The following is a 21410-nucleotide window of genomic DNA, read 5'->3' as shown; positions in this document are numbered from 1 at the left end:
TTTGTCTCATGACAAATTTGTAACGTGTTAACTATAAGATTTTGCTTCGATATTTTCTTAGTGATGTTTTGTTAGTTGATTGTTTGTTTTCAACAGGTGTGTTGTTCTATGAGGATTTACATTTTTTAAGGACTTGACGTGAGTTAATAGTAAATTTGTTTAATTACGATGATTTTAATTTTGGTTTGTTGTTTCATTTGATTAAGGTTTTGACTGATGATGAAGTAATACTTTGAAACCGGTTTCAATAAATATTTAAACAGCAAGTACAAGAAGTATTTTAATTTTTTCTAATTAATCACCATTTTAAATTTATCTAATTGTAAGAGCTTCAAATAAGAAGTAGAAACTTTCGGGTTAAGCCGTGCTTTTTTTAACAAATGTTTGACGTTGCAACATGGTATCCGAGTGTTAGTTCTAGTGATAGTGTTAGCGTTAGTTCTAGTTTTAGCTTAATACACAGGGTGTTCCATTTAAAAAAATAAAGTTGGTCGCGACTTCCGGTATAACCGAAAGTGCTAGAAATCTGAAAATATTTTAGTTAAAGAGAACGCAATTGATAATACTTAAGTCTGAATTCTCAAATTTTTATTTTGGCCAGAACCCCAGAAACCGTGTATATAAAAAAAGTACTAGATGATTAGCACAAAAAATTTTAATGTAGCACAAGATTAGCATATAAATAGTACAAAATTATGCAAATGCTGATAGCTTGAAAGGGGGGTTGTGTATGGAGGGGGGTTGTAAATGGACGTCCAGCTACACCTCCCACTTCAACATATATAAACAAAATACTAAATGATTACTACAAAATTAGTACATAAATAGTACATAATTATGGCAGTATTACAATGCTGATATTTTGAAAGGGGGGTATAGTTTTCAGGAACCACATTATCTAGATGTCCCGATTATATCGGATATCTAGGAAACTAAAAAACTTTTACTACAATTCTTTTCACTTATTAGTTATTATTTGTCATAAGGAATTAATCCCCAAATTTATGCGTATAGATTTAGAATCACTCTGTATGAATATGAAGATAATCACCCCTTTCAGCACTGAATGAAAAACGAAAATTTTATCACATGCTTCTTCATATTTTGTTCTATTCTCTCGAAACATATTTAAATTACAAATTACGACTTAAAATTACATTTTCTTAAATTTCCGGTAATTTTACATGACTAAGCTTATCCACAAAGCGTTGTAGGTAAAAATTTCGGACCGAATTTCATAAGTTTTCTTATTAATCAGATTTTTATTGAATTCATGTGATTGATTATAATCAACTTCTTATGAATTTTACTAATTATTGTTAAATTAAATGTTCTACAAGAAATATATGTATGAAGTTTCTAGAAACTGAGTTGCGTTAGGATAAACGTTATATGCAAAACCTAAGTGTATTTCAGCGGACAAACCGGGAAATTTGTTTCTGCGCCAACGCGCCGACAACGGAACACCGGATAGCAAACTTCTAGAAACTAAATTGCAAAACGCGAGAACGCATTTAAACAACTGATTTGTAACGCAAACTGCTCCATTTGCATCGCAAATTCGCGGCCAATCTAGCGCCCCCGGCTCTGTACTTTTCTTATCCAACCCCGTCGTTTGCGGTAAATTTTATAAAAGCCACCGGATTATTGAATAAAAAAGGTCGCGAGACCCATCTACTCCCCCATCCGCGCGATTAGGGCTAAATAATTAAGTGGCCATGAAACATTTCCACCTAGAAAACCGCTATTGAGGGATCCCAGGTAAAGGGACACGCTATTATTAAAGACGGGGTCAGAACATTTTAAATGAAAACGGAATTGTTAATTAAAAGTGAAGAGTGCCAGGAGGACAGTTGGAATTTACAATTAAAGATTTTCTTTATTCCTTTATTTAGAACGGGGGATGTACGAAAAAGTTAAATCTCCCGGTGCTAATTTAACAACGGGTAGTAACTAAAAGAAATTGCTTCCAATAAGCGGTACAAATTCCAACTCTAAACGACTTAAGCTTCGTGAAAGCAATTCTAATAAGCTTTTGGTAGTGGAAAAGGTGTAAAGAACGAGCAATTGAATTAGATACACCTCCAGAATATCAATTACGATTTAATTCATTTAAGAGACACAATTTAATAAAAAAAATTTCTACTTGTTCATTAATCGTTATTATAAGTTTTATTTTTTTTTAAATTAAAATTAATAACAAAATAAAGTCGATACAATTTTTACTTGTACTTTACCGGATATTTGTATAGTAGTGACATCTAGGGAAGAAGAGATTAACTTAAAGCAACTAAATTTTAAAACCTATAGAAGGCTATAGATCATTAATTTCGTAACTCATGGATGTATTTGAATTACAAGGGTGTCTCCAATTATTAAAAGTCTGATCCTTCCAAACCAGAGACTTAACACAATTCTTCAGATTTGCAATGTTGCTATAGATACTATAATATGTAAAGAAGAAAAGCTTTAATTATTTAAACCAGTGTTTCCCAATCTTTTTCATCTTGCGAACTCCTTATAAATCAGAAAAAAATTGACGAACCCCTTGTGTAGTTGTTACTTACAGGACAATTGATATAACATATATTCATATGACACAAGACAATTGATATAACACTCTTATTTCATAACAAACATAATCTGTTAAATCTAAACACAAACTTTACATTAATAAAGACTAAAGACTAGATACAAGAAAATCAAAACAAAATTGATAAAACAGTTTAATGGGTTACTTACACCTGTTTGCTACAATACAGAAGTTCAAAGTGAGGCTCAATGTCTGACAGTTTAAGTCTTAAATCAGGTTCTGTATTTAATCTGTATCGGTACTTATCCTTCAAGTATGTATAGGTGGAAAATCCTTTCTCACATAGATCTGTTGTGCAAAAACGTAATAAAACTTTGATAGCTTTCTCGGGCAAAATCGCGTATTCATTTCCAATCTGAGTCAAAAATCTATTAAAGAGTGGTCTTTAAAAATCGCTTTTAAGGAGCTATCACAGGATAGCTTAATAAGTTTTTCTTTTGGCAGTAAAGTTAGAGAGATCTCCAAATTTAGATCTTTTTGGAAAGGACTACATATCCAATTATTTGTTAGAGATATAGTGCGTCTATTAGGGAAGTATTCGTCAAAAGTTAATTGAAGATATTTGAGATGTTCACATATGTACAGTATGTCCACGGAAAAGGTGTTGAATAGGAAAAACCTTTTTATTTTTTTTTTTATCGAAAAAAGTGATGTTCTGTAAGAAATGCTTGAACTTCAGATTTTAACTCAAACAAGCGTGTCAAAACTTTGCCACGGCAAAGCCATCTAATTTCCGTGTGAAGTAATAAAGAAACATAAATAAATAACTAAAAAAATATTGCTTCTCTAGTTGTATAAATTTTTAAAGGTTTTGCAAAAAGCACATCTTCCTGAATGGAATTCTCAAAAATGTATCTAACACACATAAGGAATATTGGAATATATATTTTAATAATATAATTAAATTTAATTCTCTAAAAGCTCATCATAAATTCCACGCGATACTGTATTAGTTCCTTTTCTCCAAACATACACTTTGCAATATCTTTTGCACATAGTCAAATTAAATTTTTAGTGTATCCAAATTTCGATGCCCACCATTGGTATATTGGATATTATAAGAAATAGAGAAACGGCTAAATGGGGTATGTTTCGCAGAATTCATTGCTCGCAACAAATCATATTTCAAATTCATCCTGACTTTTTTCGTTTTTGAGATATTTTGAAAAAACTGAAATTTACTGATTTTAATTTTTTCTAATAAGTCGATAACGCCTAATGCAACTGCTTTTAAACTTTTACATTGTTGAGACACTTTTTTAAGACTAGCTTTTTGGTTTGAACAGAAACTATCGATATTCATTTGTTTCCAAGTTATTAGTACCGACTTTTGTTTTTCTTATGGCGGCCATATTAGATTTTTGATTGGTTAAATAGTCCCTAAAAGGAGCTTTTCAATAATGTATAACATGCCTAATAAATCTTCAGTTATACCAGAGATATAGACAAAAAATTAAATTTCGCTAGCACGAAATTGGTAGGCTATGAAATTAAACATCACGTCGGTCTAAACCAGGGGTTCCCAACCTTTTTTAAAATTACTTAATATTATTCTTAAATCCCTTCTTTGAAAAATGTTTAACTTATTTCTTGTCTTACGCAGCAAATTATTGACATGGCTAAATCGTATTTTCAATAACGTCAATAATAGTCGCTATGTCAGGACCTGTAAGCGTCGATACTTTTCTCGGACAACCTTTAAATTCCAAAACTTAGCATAACCATGCATTTTGAATAATATTTGTGCTTCCATATATATCCATATCTTCTTGAATCGTATCATCAATATCAAGTCGAGATATGTCGTACTGCATTGCGTCTGTAAGCCATACTGGCACATTCAAATTTTCAATATCCCTAAATCGAACATTAAAATCATCTTTTAAATTTTGTAAATGGCTTGTATACAGTATGTCCCCGGATCGAGTTACAAAGAGGAAAAAAATTTTTGTTACTGATTTTTCAAACGTATCTCAGCATAAATAATGCGTCGGATATGTTCGGCATACATATGAACTACTAAATCGCATGAATTTTATACTCTAACTATAAAAGTTAACTAATTACAGTGAAAGCTCTCCATGCGGACAGCTCTAATAAGCGGACATCTCTTATAAGCGGACAAAAATCTTGGAACCAACCCCAAACCTATATTTTCATGTACATATTTATTTCCCATAAACGGACGCTCTAATAAACGGACGCGGACACTATTTTTCTTTACCTAACGGGCAAAAATTTCTAATAAACCATATATATACTATCTCCTATATCGCTGACTAAGGCAGCAAAAGAGTGTAAACACTAGAGTGCAGATATATATATATCTGTCTCTGTCGTGCCCCCGTCTACTCAAGAGACATGCGTGAACACGTGGTGAGTACGCTTTTATCTTATCGGACGGTGAATTAAAAATTAATAGCAGCTGATGACCTTGATGTTTATAAATCACCAAATAAATGTTTGACATAAACATAACCTAAAATCTAAATATTTAGTTATGTATATTATAGGTTTCATGTTTATAATAACATAATTATTAACATATTTTAGCACTAAGCAATTTAAAATGTAATTATTATTTGTTAAGAAAGTGAAGAAAATTTGTTAAAAGTAAAATAAAAAAGAAAAAGAGTAGGGGAGATATTTTTGGGTCCTAAAAATTGGTTGAGCAGGTAGAAGGAAAAATCTCAGTGTAATAAAAAAGAATTCAAAGCCCTCCTTTTCTTGAAACATTTTTCTTAAAAATTTAATTAATAATTACATCGATATGATGAAAATTTTATGATAGAATATTATGTACATTAAATAGTAAGTACCCTAAGTACATATTTTATATCTTTAATTAATGTAACAACTTTATTAAAGGGCGTGAGCTCACAAATTATGTTAAAAATTAATAACTATATTTTGGTACACATTTTTAATAATTACTATGTATATATGTATTAATTTAATTTTAAAGAATATAATGTTTAATGAACAACCTACATACAGTTGATATTTAAAGCAATATTCAACACAATTTCACACAAAAGTACATATATTCTAATTTATTTGATGCATCCACGATAATTTATAATTAAAGTCAATTATCTACAATAATTACATTTCAAAGCTGCATAAAATACGCGCGAAACACTTCAAACTCTTTAAAATTTACGATTCGCGCAAGCGCCTTCGCCACATGGGGGCACGACAAAGACAAAACATATATCATTCCGTCTGCTTTTGATGGAAACGCTCGCCACTCATTGCTTAGATAGGGAGTCAGCGATATAGGCGATAGTATATATATGTAATAAACGGACGCGTAGGTAACTAAACGCACACATCAAAGTAATCTGTAATAGATATTTACCGACATGTGTTCGGGGATTCCTCATTTAACGAGTTCCGCTTGTTAACGAATCCCAAAACATTAGTACATAGTTATTATTAGTTTGTTCGTTTCGGTGTAACGTGTGTAAAAAATTTAAAATCGGGAAAACACAAGCGGCAAAAATAGTCAAAGATAAAGAAAAGATTCGAAAGAAATGGCAGTCTGGAGTCAGTGTAAAAACGAAGAAAAACTTTTTGAGTAGTGAGGGTTCAAAGATCGACAAAGCCTGTTTCGAATGGTTTGTGAAAGCTAAAAATCAAAATATTGCCGTATCAGGATCATTCGTAAAGAAAAAAGCAAAAGAAATTGCAGAAAAATTAGGAGTGAGTACCTTTAAAGCGTCTGATGGGTGGTTACAAAAGTGGCGTTTGAGAAATAATGTTGCATTTAAGTGTATCTCCGGAGAAGCAGCAGATGTAAATGAAAAGGGCATTAATGAATTTATGAATAAATTACCGACCTTCTTACTAGGCTATCGACCAGAGGAAATTTTCAACGCAGATGAAAGTGGGCTCTTTTTTCGTGCATTACCAAATAAAACTTTAGCTTTAAAGTCGGAAAAATGCACAGGAGGAAAGCTGTCCAAAGAACGATTAACCGTTTTGTTCTGTGTAAATAGTATAGGTGAAAAAGAGGAGTTGCTAGTTATTGGAAAGTCGGCACGTCCCCGAGCATTAAAAAATGTTGCTCCGAAGGATTTACCGGCTATCTGGAAATCAAACAAAAAAGCATGGATGACACGAGACATTATGACGGAGTGGTTAAGTAATTTCTATAAAAACATGGGTATAAAAAAAAGAAAAATCATTTTATTTCTTGATAATGCCACTTCACATCCACATGACTTAAAATTAAAAAATATAAAAATTATTTTTTATCTCCTAATGCAACATCTGTCTGCCATCAGGGTATCATACGCAACTTTAAATTTTATTATCGCGATTTAATAGTGAGTCACCTATTATCAAAAATAGATTTCGCAGAATCGGCTTCTAAATTATCAAAATCTATACACAGACATATTAGAGAGCTTGTACTTTATAAAATCTGCGTGGCAGAAGGTCACTCCAAAGACAATTAGAAATTGTTTTAAAAAAGCTGGATTTCTGATGGATCAAGGAAGTTCAACTGACAGTAACTACGATGTTGAAGATAATTTGACACTTGCGAGACTAGCTGATTTGTTTAAATGTAGTAAAAGACTGGGAATAGATAATGTAAAAACAGCAGAAGAATATTTAACTGTTGATCAAAACGTCGGAATTTTCGGTAGTCACAAAAAATGTTGAAAATGAGACAGAAAAGGAAGAGAATGAAGAGGTAGAGGTGGAGGAGGACGAGGAACGTAATCCAATCACATCTTATAAAGAAGCATTGAATGTAATTTCCAAACTAAAATCATTCGTGAAAAATGATTTTACTGCATTTCAACATGTGAAAAATTTTGAAACACATATTGAACGTTCTCTCTTATTACAAAGAGAAACTTCATTGCGGCAAAGCAGTATGCTAGATTTTATTCAAACGAAAAATAAATAGTTTTAGTTTTAAGTTTACCTTTTTTATGTATGAACGTTCGTTTTTAATAAAAAAAATTAAAATATAAAAAAAAGTTTGTTTTATTAAAGCGAAATTTTCGAAAACTGATTAAAATAATACATATATGTGTATGTACTTTAATTTGAGTAGTCTTTTCTCATAAGCGGACATCTCTGATAAGCGGACAAAAGTAACGGAACCGTCACTGTCCGCTTATTAGAGCTTTCACTGTATACCAATTTTTATGTAAAAATTTTACTTGGACTTTTTTCTAAATTGAAAATTTTTCAAGTTCAATTTATAATATGTAACCATAGAAACCATAAAAGTTACAACTTATGTTGGTGAGATTTTAGTCTTTTCATGCGATGTTAACCGTGAAAGAGAGAATTTATTTAGTAGTGTGCTATGGTACTAGTCAATCATGTTTTCGTGTAGTTATACAAAAATTCCAGCAAAAATATCCGGACACAAAAATATCTCATGTTGGGGATCGCAAACTTATGAAAAAAATTTTGGAAACGGGTTCTGTATTATCCATAAGGAGGCAGACAAAGAGACTAAATGAGGAAGACGCTGCTTTTCAGATAGCTTTTCAACAAATGACATTGTTTCTTCCCAGCATTGTCGTTATTGGAGCGATGTAAATCCAATTACCCTTACATTTTAAACGGTCAATGTACTTTCAGCAAGACAGTTGCCGAGCTTACCATTCACACATTGTGCCAAATAGTTAAATTTACAATTTTGTCAAAAATGGATTGAACGAAATGGTCCTATTTGATGGCCAGCACGTAGTCCTGATCTTACAATTATGGATTTTTATTTTTGGGGACAATTGAAACAAATTGTTTACAGTGCACCATTACCAGGTGATGCAGAACTATTAAAACTAAGAATAATTAAAGCGATAGAATCTCTACCACTGGCGGAAATTCGTACTTCCTATAAAGAATTTAGAACTCGTCTTCAAATGTGTGCCGAATTGGGAGGGAATTTGTTTGAATGAGGATTTGTTCACTTACAAATACATAGTGTGTACATAGTATGTTATTACATAAATTTACATTTCAAATATTTCATTCAATTAGCCATATTTTAATTTGATTTGTCCGTATATTTTTCACTAACATAAGTTATAACTTTTATGGTTTCTATGGTTACATATCATAAATTGAACTTGAAAAATTTTCAATTTAGAAAAGTCCAATTTTTACATAAAAATGGGAATAATTAGTTAACTTTTATAGTTAGAGTATAAAATTCATGCGATTAGTAGTTTGAACATATCCGACGCATTATTTATGTTGAGATAAGTTTGAAAAATCGGTAACAAACATTTTTTTCCTCTTTGTAACTCGATCCGGGGACATACTGTATAATGTTATATCTTCCGTTAAAATGCAATCTTTCTCAATGGTGGACAATAGCTTCAGATTGTCAAAGTATCGAAATTCTTTTCGGTTTAATGTCGATATATGTAAACAAGTCAATCTTAGAACGAAACCCAAAGATCCCGTTCTGGCTTCAATAAGGTGAACGTGGGTGAACGTCTCTTCCTTGTAGTTTATTTTGTGTAACGTTGAACAATGAATAAATATTAGCCAAATAGAAAATGTGTTTTTTAACTTGGAGTAATTGTGTCGCCATTTCATTGTCAACATCAAACAAAAACTCCACGACGGTATTAAAAATCTCTATAAAACGCTGCAAACAGTTTCTCTTAGACAGCCAGAGTACTTTCGTTTGAAGAAACAAATTATTAAAATGTTCATTATTGTTATCACACAGCTGGGCAAAAAGGATAATTCAGCATAATTATAGGTCCTAACCTATAATAATAGTCTAATAGTCTATAATAATAGTCTCTAATAGTCTATAATATTATAGGTTAGGACCTATAATTATGACAAACACGTGCACACTTAATCCTGTTCGATAGTTCAAACTTAACAAGCAATTTACCAATAATAAAGACACAGACGCATTTCAATAAATAAAAAACGTTTAATAGAAATTTCAATATGCTAATTCTCACGAGAGTTTTAAAATAAATTGACGAAATTCGAAGGTTCCTGAAGATGGTTTTGTAAATAAGCCGAAACCGGTAGAATTTATAACAGTGAATTCATTTTAATAAAAGTACAGACAGATAATAGTTATTTATATTACAAGTGGGCTAGAAACATAATTACAGTACGAGTGTGGAGAATTGCACGACGAGGTCGTAGACCGAGTTGTGTAATCACACGAGTACTGTAATTATGCTCTAGCCCACGTGTGATATACAGCATTTTATCTACGATTGCTAAAAATTACTAAAAAATCAATTTCTTTAGAAAGGTCTATTTGACATTTATAAAAATATTTGATGATGACAAAAATGATTGTTGACAATTTTGAATTGTCAGTTTCAACAACATGTTTACTCATCTGGAATAAGTGTTTTGAAATGTAAAAATATAACAATTAATGTTTATAATAAATAGTATTGTTTCTCTGTAAGTAGATAGCACTTTTTCTTTTGTATTGTTGCTCGTTTCAATAAATTAAGTCTGTTCTGATTAGGCTAAAAATGCGTTACGTAATGAAACCAGTGCGGTAATGAACTTCATTACGTAACTCAAATCACCTCAAATGAGTGCGGTAATGATGACTTATCCAAGCAGTCGTAGATAAAAGTATTTTACTTTGTTTAAAATAAAATGGAAAGAAATAATGTTTACAACAATCCTAATAAAAATAGTTGAAATTCGCTATGTTAAGTGAAAAAGAAAAAAATAAAATCTACCCCTTAGCCGTGAGTTACTGAGTTGAAATTTGGTGTAGATATAGCTTCGACATCCCTAAGTTGATTTTCGTTAAAATTAGAGTGCTACACATAATAGTAGTAAATATCAAATTTTTTCATGTAATAAAAAAAATTTAAATTTAATTTAAAATAGGTTTTGATATTTCCGGTTTTAATAAATGGTAATCATTGGGTTCTAGCCATAGCTAATACATGTACGAAAATATTTTCATATTATAACAGCCAAAATAACAATAGATGAGAAGCCAACAAATATTTCAAAACATTTTTAAAAATTGTAAGTGTTAATCAAGATAATACCAGATCATTATCACCAAAGCAATGGGTATGACATGGACAATGGTTACAACTATCTTCCTTTGAAGCTGACAGAAAAGAAGATACACTACTCTTTCTATAATCCTACTACAGGTAGCCTACTACAGCTCTCAGTATCATCGCCCTTTGTTGTTCCGAAATCGGGTGTTGACTATGAAGGTTGGACAATTGACTGTTTACACGTTCTCGTTAAACTTCGCTAACCAATCTACCGGTATCAGACTACTAACTGCGAACAAACAATAAATCACACAAGGTTTTAAAATGTCTGTACGAAGCTCTGCCATTTCAATTACCTCGGGGAATTCTCCATGGGGTGTTCTCTTACTTTAAATTAGGCCGAACCCGGACACAGTGCGAGAGGTGGCATTAATTTGATATTAAAGGTATTACAGTTAATAATTTTTCGGGTAACATTAAATTTTTTAATTAAAGCAAAAGGTGATGGACTCGCAATAAATTGCTGTTTTTATATCTTTGCAACTTTATAATATGTGTCTTATAACTTATAAGTTGTTTTAAATCTTTTAGTTTTAGTATTATCTCAATTTTTACTTTACCACTACTTCTATAAAATTCCGCCACATACACTCACATTCACATGAAATACACCACCCATTAAGAATTAGACTACAATTTTGAAACTTCGGTAAAATAATGCTTTATTATCAACTAAGAAACGATGAAAGTTTAGTTGAAAAAAACAAAACAAAAATCAACATTTTTCAAGGAAAAGATAGCAGTGGGTTGTATCCCCACGCGCAGCTATGCATGCATTAACTCGTCTACCCATGCTCTCTATTAAGTAATCGATCCTGGGGTATGCCACCTCCATGCAACCTCTAGATGGTGTCGAAGTTCATCCAGATTCTCAGGAGGCCTGGGTACTTGGCTTAGTCGCCGACCCATCATATCCCAGACATGTTCAATCGGCGACAAGTCCGGTGACCGTGCAGGCCAGGGCAAAATCTACAATCCAACCTGCTCCAGGAACCTTCTTGTAACCACATCAGTATGGGGTCTTGCATTGCTCTCCTGTTGGAAATTGGCATTCTGCAACGTCTGCATGAAATGTACTAACACCGGTTCCAGAACGTTGTCGATGTACCGACGACGTGCGTTTAATGTGCATGGAATGAACGTAAGGGGTGACCTTCTTCCAGCACATATCGCCCCCCAAAACATAACTCTAGGTGTTAAGGCTGTGTGTCGTCTTTGAACGAACTCCAAATTCCGTCTTTCCTCGCGATGTCGCCGCACCCTTTTACGACCATCATTCACCCATTCATCACTGAAGACTATGTCATTCCATTGATAAACCCACTCTCGCCGGTCTTGACACCATGCAAGTCTGGCTGCTTTATGGGGAGGTGTTATGGAAGCATCCCAAAGGAAGAAATCGTTTGAAATTTGAAATCGATCCCTGGTAGCCATCCGCTTAAGGAGTCGGTCTTCACGTGCGATGCTTCTTCGGGCGGATCTTCCAGCAGGACGGACTCTGAATACCTTCCTCGGACCATAAAGACTATAATTTAAATAAAACAATTGGATATAAACTTCTTTCTTGCTATATGTTTATTCAATTCCTCGGTACCGGTTTCAACCTAATTTATAAGGTCATCATCAGCCGAATCTACATGACCAAGAAATCACAATTACAAAAATTCTTTAAATAAGTCAATCCATACAAAATTAAAAAGATAAAAAATAAAGATCTATAATTAGAATTTTAACTTACTGTCAAATAATAGTATATTAAGTTTCGTAAAATAGGTTTTACGAAACGACGTAAAGATTTTTACTAATTTTTTTTACATGTATCGTCGTCATTTTCACTCTAGTATATGTGATTAAATTTGTTCCCCGAGTCACCGAAACACTCTGTATATCCACAAATATTTTAACGGTGTATTGTACAAAGTGGACAGCAACAATTGTGGCCATATGAAGAAATGAGAATTTACAGAAATGTTGGTGTTTGTGGAAAGCATTTCCCTAAGGAACATATTGGATGGAATTACTATTAAGGAATAGTAATTACAAACAAGGAATAGTAGTATTTATTTAGATTTAGGATTTTATTTAGGTCAGATAGATAGGAGTATGATAAGAGATAGTAAGTTTGGAACTCAATACAACAAGAACTACAGATTTGTTCATTCTTTGTGGAACAACATAGTAACAATATAGTAATAATAGTAATAATAAACGACTTTATTCAACATAAATTATAATGCAGTAGAGAACACCTCTATTCCAAATTACAGTACACACGTCTAAATTAATGTGAGTTTTTGTGATATTCTTAACATTTCTAACTACTTAAGTTGTAATTTTCAATTATTTTGCTTATTATTATTTCGGTTTATTGCTTTATAAATAGAAAACTTTCTTTATTGTCTAATTGTAAGATTGGTTTATTGTCTATGTTTTTAGTTTTTTTACTGTTCAACACTGTATTTTTCTTTTACAACAAACAATATTTAAATAAAATTTTGAAGTACACATCATACACTTCTTAATTGTCCTAAAATCAAAACATTTTTCTGGAAAGTGCTTTTAAAATTGAAAATGTCACAATTGAAATTGGCGGTATTTGGTAGTAGTACGGGGACTAGCCGTTAGATGACGGTGCTGAGGGACAAAAATTCAACGCTAATGTCACATCTATACATTATCTATGAAGTCATCTTCTTGTGATAAATCATCATGTATTAATTTTTTATTATGTATTATTATAAAAAATAAATCAACAAAGCTTAATTTATTTAAACAAGTTTTAAATAAAAAATAGTTCATTGTTAGTAATTCGCTGTTGGCAGCCGTGTCATGTTGCACACTTCACTATATTCTAGAAGTCACGTTGACGTTTATAAGTTAGGTTAAGTTGTCCTTCACATTGTTTTGAATCGACAAATTGAGATTTTATTCAATTTGAAATGGTAATTATATGAATTTGTTGATATTAAACTTTTCCTAAAATCATTTTTTTTATTTTAGCCCAAGAAAAAGTTTATAGACCGTAAAAAAGCGGTAACTTTCCATCTTGTGCATAGAAGTCAACAAGATCCTTTAGCTGCAGATGATAGTGCACCACAAAGAGTTTTAGTGGCCGAAAAATCAAAGGTAATTAATCGATTTACATTAAACAATAATATTTAATACCCAGTTATTTTCATTACGGGTTTTAGAGTGATAAACGTCTTGAGGAACAACAAAAATATGGAATTTATTTTGACGATGATTATAATTATCTTCAACACTTGCGTGAATCAGGAACTACAGAATGGGAACAAGTTCAACCGGTACAAAAGAAAACTGTTGATAAGGAAACAAAATTAAAATTACCAAGTTCAGTTTTTGCATCAGAAGTTGAAGAAGATGTGGGGTTACTTAACAAAGCTGCCCCTCAATCAGGATTAAGACTTGATTTAGATCCCGATGTAGTAGCAGCTATGGATGATGATTTTAATTTTTCCGATCCAGAAAATGAACTTGAAGATAACTTTATAGAACTGGCAAATGCTGAAATTTCTGATGATGAAATGATCGAGGAAGAAGAAGAAGATGTATCTTCTGATTTTGGTTCTGAAGAAGATGATGAACTTGGATCATTAGATGGGCCACAATTTACTTTCAAAGATGAAGAAACTAAGTCAAGATTTACAGATTATTCAATGAGTAGTTCAGTTATTCGAAGAAATAAACAATTATCATTACTTGATGATCGATTTGAAAAAATGTATGAAGGATATGACGAAAATGAAATTGGTGCTTTAGATTGTGAAGATATAGAAGGATTTGTACCTCAAAACTCAGATATACTTCTCCAATATGCTGATGAATTTGAAAAACAGCAAGCAAGAGAAAAATTAGATAAAGAAGCTATTGTCAATAAATTAAAAATAATTGATTCTGATTCGGAAGAAGAACTTGTTGAGATGGTTCAAGAAAACAAAGAAAAATGGGATTGTGAATCAATTTTAAGCACATATTCAAATTTATACAATCATCCTAAAGTTATCGAACTACCTCATAAATCTAAAATTAGAATAAACATGAAAACAGGAATGCCAATTAATGAAAACAAATTAACAGCTAAAGCATTATCAAAGTTAAATGAGGAATATGATGAAATAAATAAGAAAGTAGGATCAAAATCTGTTGGAGAATATTCAGTTTTATCAACATTATCTGTATTATCTATAAGACCTAAAGATGAAAGTCCTGAAGAGAAGAAAGAAAGGAAGAGATTATTGAAAGAATACCGACGGGAACGAAGAGTTGAAAAGAAAATCCATAAAGATATGTTTAAAGAGAACCACTTAAATGCAATCAGGCAGAAAAGTCATTGTAATACGCCTGGAAATAAGATATTGTAATAAAATGATTTACCACTATTAGTATATATGTTACTCGCAATACCCGAATTCGGACATTGCCCGAATTTTTTACCTACAACGCGTTGTGGGTAAGCTTAAATGATCATAATGCGTTCTGAGCAATGTCTTTGATGATTGAGCAGCGGAAAATACTGCATTGAGGGTTTTTAGGTTTACTCAATAGCCGAAATTAACCAGTTTTGCGCATTGTGGACACCAAAAAGCAGGGGCGGCGCTACCGGGGGGTGCAAGGGGTGCACTTCACCCGGGCGCCGGCTAAAAGGGGGCACCGGCGCCTTTTTAATGTTTTCTCCAACAATATCTTATCTTTCTTTTACAGTATTTAGACCTGTCAGCAGTAGCTAGTCTCCATAAAGCAATTTTAGACTTTAGAAGGCAGTATTTAGTGTTCCAGACGCTGTATTTAGACCTGTCGGAAGTATCTAGTCTTCAGAAAGCAGTATTTAGTCTTCTAGAATCAGTATCTAGTCTTCTGCCAACGTTATGTATGTTTTCTCCAACAATATCTTATCTTTCTTTTGCAGTACTTAGACCTGTCAGCTGTATCTAGTCTTCAGAAAGCAGTATTTAGTCTCCGCAAAGCAATTTTAGTGTTTAGAAACCAGTATTTAGTGTTCCAGGCGCTGTATTTAGACTTGTCGGCAGTATCTAGTCTTCAGAAAGCAGTATTTAGATTTTTAGAAGCAGTATCTAGTCTTCTGTCAACGTTATGTATATTTTGTTCTTGATACTGACAGCTACTTCTTTCTGGGGGATAGATCATCATCTTTTTGGGAGCCTCTTATTATCTATACGGATCTTGTACCACCCGGTCGGTACCTCATTTCTGCAGCTGTTACTTTGCTTTTGTGCTTATCCTGCATTGGCAAAGTTTCCGTATTGGTGATTTCCTGTCCTGTGCAATAACAAGACAAGTCCATTGGTTTCTTGTTCATATTCTTCGCATTCTTTTATTGAACACCTAAGTATTGCCATGAAAAATCATGTTTGGTTTATTGTTCCGTATTGGTTTAGACTTCATGTGGACTTTGAACAATGTAATTCCTGTTTTTTGCTGAAGTCTAGTCTATAACTATTGCAATTTCAGACTTTTTCTTGCAAATTAACCTTCTGACCAGAGTATTCCCGACTATTCCCTTAAGTTAGGGTTTTCACCAGTATAATTCTTAAATTTTTGCTGAAGTATGGATTATGATTATTCCAGTCTTTTTTAAGTTTATTTATATTTCTTTGATTATATATATTTTTTTAATTCAAATGCATTTTTTAAATTAAAATGAATTTTTAATTTTTCCCCCACATTTTGGGCGTCCCCCGCATTCCGCCCAAAATGCTTGGGGGGGCGCCATTCCGGTTCCCGCACCCTGGCGCTTCATTTGCTAGCGCCGGCACAGCCAAAAAGTATCTAGAACGCGTTGTGAGTATTTAACGTTTACTCAAATCACGTTGTGGACACCAACAAGTATCCACATCGCGTTGTGAGTATTTCACAGTTGCTCACAACGTGTTGTGTCTATTCAATATTTAATCACATTCGATTGTGGACATTTTCTGCATGATTCTCAAGGCTTAATAAAACAACTACGGACCATGAATCACGTTTATTGTCTGAACTTAACACACTACAACTATACGAGTGCCGCTATATTTTATTTGATTCTTTGCGACACCATTTTAGTCGTTTCCTATAGTTAGGCAACTTCTAACACATCTTCCCTTTCAAAACTAAAACTATTATAAATCTAATTTAACAGGTTTTTTAATGTCTCGCCCAGAGCGTGACCGAACCACAGACTCTGTACTATTATTAATTAACAACGAATTACCATTGTTTGGCGAATGAGACATACACATGTTTGAGTCTGAGACTCAAAAATTAATACACTCATCAGCGGGACCCTCTTCATCACTCTCGGTTACTTCATAAGGGTTAACTGATTGTTTGATCTCAACTCTCTTTCTTCTAATTACATTCCCAAAACTATTTTGTATCAAATATGATCGAGGATTTTGATTTATTTCCACTATCTTTCCAGTCTCCCATGTATTAGTAATCTGATTGTATACAGTAATGTCATCATTCGGCTTTAAAGGTTCTAAATTTTTAGCGTTCCTGTTATAATATTTTTTTCCTTTCTCTTGTCTACTCTTTAACTTTTCAAGAACGTCACCACAAAGTTTAGGTTTTAAAAGATTTTCAGAAATAGGGACTTTAGTCTTACACACTCGGCTCATTAACAGTTCTGATGGACTATAATTTGAATATTTTAATGGTGTATTACGATATTGTAATAATGCGTAATATAAATCTTTTTCTTCTTCCATCGTCTTCTTTAACAAATTCTTTGTAATACCTACTCCCTTCTCAGCCAAATCGTTTGATTTTGGATAGTTTGAACTTAGTAACCACCAGAAAATTCCAATCATTTGCAAACTTGTGCATGATTAAACTGTTGAACGGTACATTATCACATGTTACCGTGTCTGGAGAACTTAATCTCGAAAATACTGATTTCATTCCCTGTATTACTGATTCTACTGACTTATCCTTCAATGCAACTACTTCCAGCCAATTAGAATATGAATCAAATAATACAAGATAACTAACACTAGCATACGTAAATATATCTGAGCCAATTCGTTGCCACGGCCGTTGAGGTATTGGATAGGGATTTAGGCTTTCTTTCTGTTGCTTTGAACCATGTTTTTCGCATAACTTGCATTTTTTTACGAAATTTTCAATATCACTTGAAATGCCTGGCCAAAAGAATATTTGTCTGGCTCTCGCTTTCGTTTTCTCTATCCCGAAATGACCTTCATGAATCGATTTTAACATTTCATTTCTTAAATTGGTAGGAACGACTATTTTATTACCCACAAAAACTAATCCATCCACAACAGATAACTCTTCTCTTACCTTATAAAAAATCTTAATAAATGGTGGAATATGTTTTGATAACTGAGGCCAATTGTCATAATATGAAATTATTTTTTGTAAGACAATGTCTTTTAAAGTTTCCTGTTTAAACTGATTGATACGTGCACTCGACATGGCTAGATTAGTGACCAAAAAATGAATAGCGAATTCAAAACTACTATCGGAAGGTAAACCTTTTTTTATTCAAAAATGCTATAATGAGGATAATGCATCTGCAATATATAAATATTTTCCTGGCTTGTAGTTTACAGATAAATCATATCCCAATAATCTCATTCTTTGCAATCTAGGTGTAATTTTGTGTAATTCTTTTTGAAAAATAGCAACAAGTGGCTTGTGATCCGTATTGACATTAGTACAACGACCATAAATAAGAAAGTGAAATTTCTGTATTGCAAAAACAATTGCCAACATTTCCTTTTCGATCTGGGCATATCTCTTTTCTGCATCATTTAGGCTTCTTGACACAAAACCAACTGGGTGATCATCCTGCAACAAACAAGCTCCCAATCCATCCTTAGAAGCATCTGTTTCAATAACAATAGGTTTGCTAGGATCATAAAATCTCAAAATTGGGGCTGAAGTGAGTAACGTTTTAAGTAGTTTTTTTTTTTACTCATTATAATCGCTTGTCCATGATCAAGGTACATTGTTTTTTGTCAATTCTCTTAAAGGGGCAGTAATTTTAGACATATTTGGAATGAACTTTGCTACAAACTTTGCCATCCCTAACAATCTTAACACATCTGCCTTATTGCATGGATTTGGCATCTTAATTATTGCTTCAATATATCTAGGATTTGATTCCATTCCTCGTTTAGAATATATCTGACCCATAAACTCAATGTTAGATTTAAATTGAATTTTTAATTTGTTAAATTTTATGTTATACTTTGATGCTGTCTCTAGAACTGTTTTTAAGTTTTCATCATGTTCCTGTTCTGTAACTCCCGATATTACAATGTCATCGAAATACATTCCCACACCCTTAAGGCTACCAAACATTTCATAAGTTTTTTTCTGAAAAACTTTTGGGGCGGAACAGATTCCAAAAGGTAAACGACAAAATTGATAACAACCAAATGGCGTGCCAAACGTACAAAGATCTGAACTCTCCTTGTCAATTTTGACTTGAAAATAACCATCCTTCATGTCGATTATTGTAAAACATTGTCTTCCGGAAAATTGACTACTTATTTCATGTACAAAAAGCCAATCTTGGTGAAAAATCTCCTGGCAATAAGGCTTGTACTCTCTGGATATGGTAGGGACGCAAAAGTTGCCTTTTCAAAATGCTCCAAACTGTCGAGTGAGGTAGGTTTAAGTCGTGATCAATTTTTCTGGTTCTTGTGGTCGGATTTTCATCAATTTCGTTGAGGACAGCCTCTTCTACTTGGGGATTTGCAACTTCCATAGGCCGCCCATTATCAGCAGTATTCGTTTTAAAACTTCCATGTCCCCATAGTCGTTGGTGAATGCGTAGAAACAAGTTATGGTGTGGTACTGGGTAATCAGGATGTCTTTTTTGATAAAACCGCCTTGCTTCTGCCGAATTACCGCACGCCATTCCGTAAAGGTAATTTCGCACATTTCAGCGTTTGTGTAATTCATTTTTAAGTTTGTAATACCAGTTTACTTTTTGCAGGTACAAACTAATTGTTATTTTGACAGGAGGTAGCTTTTGTTATAAAATTTAAAGTCTACTTGTTAAAAATAAATTATACAATTTTTTACACAAATGCTGAAATGTGCGAAATGCGTTACCTTTACGGTTTGAAGAATTTTGAAAATACAACTTTTGTATCATTTTTTAATTTTTTTTATTTTGCAATTATGAAGTTAACGCTTGATTTTGTTACTTCTTCTAAGGTTTACATAACTTTTGTTTAATTGTAAAATAAAATTTGTACTCCAAAAAGTGTACCAAATTTTAGTTGATTTTTCTAGAAAACGGTCAACTTTAAAGCTCATAACTACAGTACCTTTTTTGTGTAGAAAACATTGACGGTTCAAATGGGCCGTGACCACTACTCCTTCAAGATCTTCATCAATTATAACTTTAAAAAATTTTTTTCTCGCACAAAACTTAGCTTATTATGAGTAGAAAATGTTTACAAAAGCTGTTTTCTGTGCGATAAACGGTTCCGGAGATATTCGCAAAAAACGATTTTTTTTAATTAAATTTCAACCCCTGTATCTCGAAAATGGTGCATTTTAGAGAGTAAGTTGATAGAAACTTTGTTTTACATTTTTGGACAAGCTATCACATCCCGAAGTCCTGCGCATATATTATGAAACACCTGTAGATGAAAACGTACGGGTAAACTCGAAACTTTCTAATTTTAAGTCTAGTTTTAGTTCAATAGAAATATATAACAATCTAACGCTGAATAACAATTAAAACTAGACCTAACACTAGACCTGTAACTAAAAACATTCGGGTTTAGCCGTGCGTCTCTTTTTATAAGACTGCTAAACCTAATTCTCCAAACTCCATATAGTTGATCACTTGTAATTCTTACATTCCGGAATCCGCATTGGTATTCCCCTATTATCTCTTTGGCAATTATTCTTGTTATTTCGTAAATAATGCATAAAATTTTAAAGGCGCTGTTTAGCAGCATAATCGGCCTAGTTTCCACAACTTCATTTACCACCCTTTGTGTGTATTGGGCATATAAGACCAATTTTCCAGTCCTCTGTCATTACCTCATTTTTCCATATGTTACATATTATGTTATGTAGCTTAGAGATAAGTATGCCGCCTCCATTTATAATTAACTCGATGGAGATATTATCTTCTCCAGGGGACCTGCTATTCTTCGACTTCATTATTGCTGCCTTGACTTCGTCAGCTGTTGGTTATCGTTATTAATCATTGATGTGGATTTTCAAGCAATAAAATGATGCGTCTACGGCCATTTTCATTAGTATCTCCATGTAGTGAATGTTTCCCCGGTATTCTTGTAATAGACTGTTCTTTGCCTATTTTGGTATTAAACTGTCTTAAAAAGATTAGTGTATCATATCTTGGTTCTTGTTCACAAACCTCTGAGATATTACAGATATCTTCTGAAATATAAGTTAAAGGTGAAGTAATTCTATAGTAGTTCAGTTCGAGTTGCAGAGAAACTCCACATAGAGAGATAAAAACACATTTGAAATCTGGTAAAACGCTTGAGCATACGAAAATTATTAGACTTAAAGGATGTATGTATGTAGAGAGAGGGGTGCGTAATTTTTACGCGCACTTAGGCCCCAGTGGGCCCCTTGTGCATACTCCCTTGGAGGCTCGAGATGGTAGAGAAGATCTCGTTAGGTGACGATACCGCTTACTCGTTTCCAATGACGAGTTACCGCCGCCCCGACCCCGAGGGGTCAGAGGGCGCTCACGCGCATTCGTCCCTATAAGTCATATATATACT

General features: G+C 33.0%; 1 protein-coding gene across 1 annotated transcript; it reads left to right on the top strand.

Annotated features, from left to right (window-relative positions):
- The first annotated feature begins 13438 nt into the window (after window positions 1-13438).
- LOC111425122 (LTV1 ribosome biogenesis factor) lies at window positions 13439-15044 on the top strand. Its single transcript, XM_023058903.2, has 3 exons — window positions 13439-13586; window positions 13645-13770; window positions 13836-15044. The coding sequence occupies exons 1-3, from the start codon at window positions 13584-13586 to the stop codon at window positions 15024-15026; spliced, it is 1320 nt and encodes a 439-aa protein (XP_022914671.2). The 5' UTR covers window positions 13439-13583; the 3' UTR covers window positions 15027-15044.
- The last annotated feature ends 6366 nt before the right edge of the window (window positions 15045-21410 follow it).

The sequence above is a fragment of the Onthophagus taurus genome, chromosome 7 (assembly GCF_036711975.1).
Source record: "Onthophagus taurus isolate NC chromosome 7, IU_Otau_3.0, whole genome shotgun sequence".
Lineage (NCBI taxonomy): Eukaryota > Metazoa > Arthropoda > Insecta > Coleoptera > Scarabaeidae > Onthophagus > Onthophagus taurus.
The sequence above is the reverse complement of the archived record's forward strand: the minus strand, read 5'-3'. Positions and strand labels throughout refer to the sequence as shown.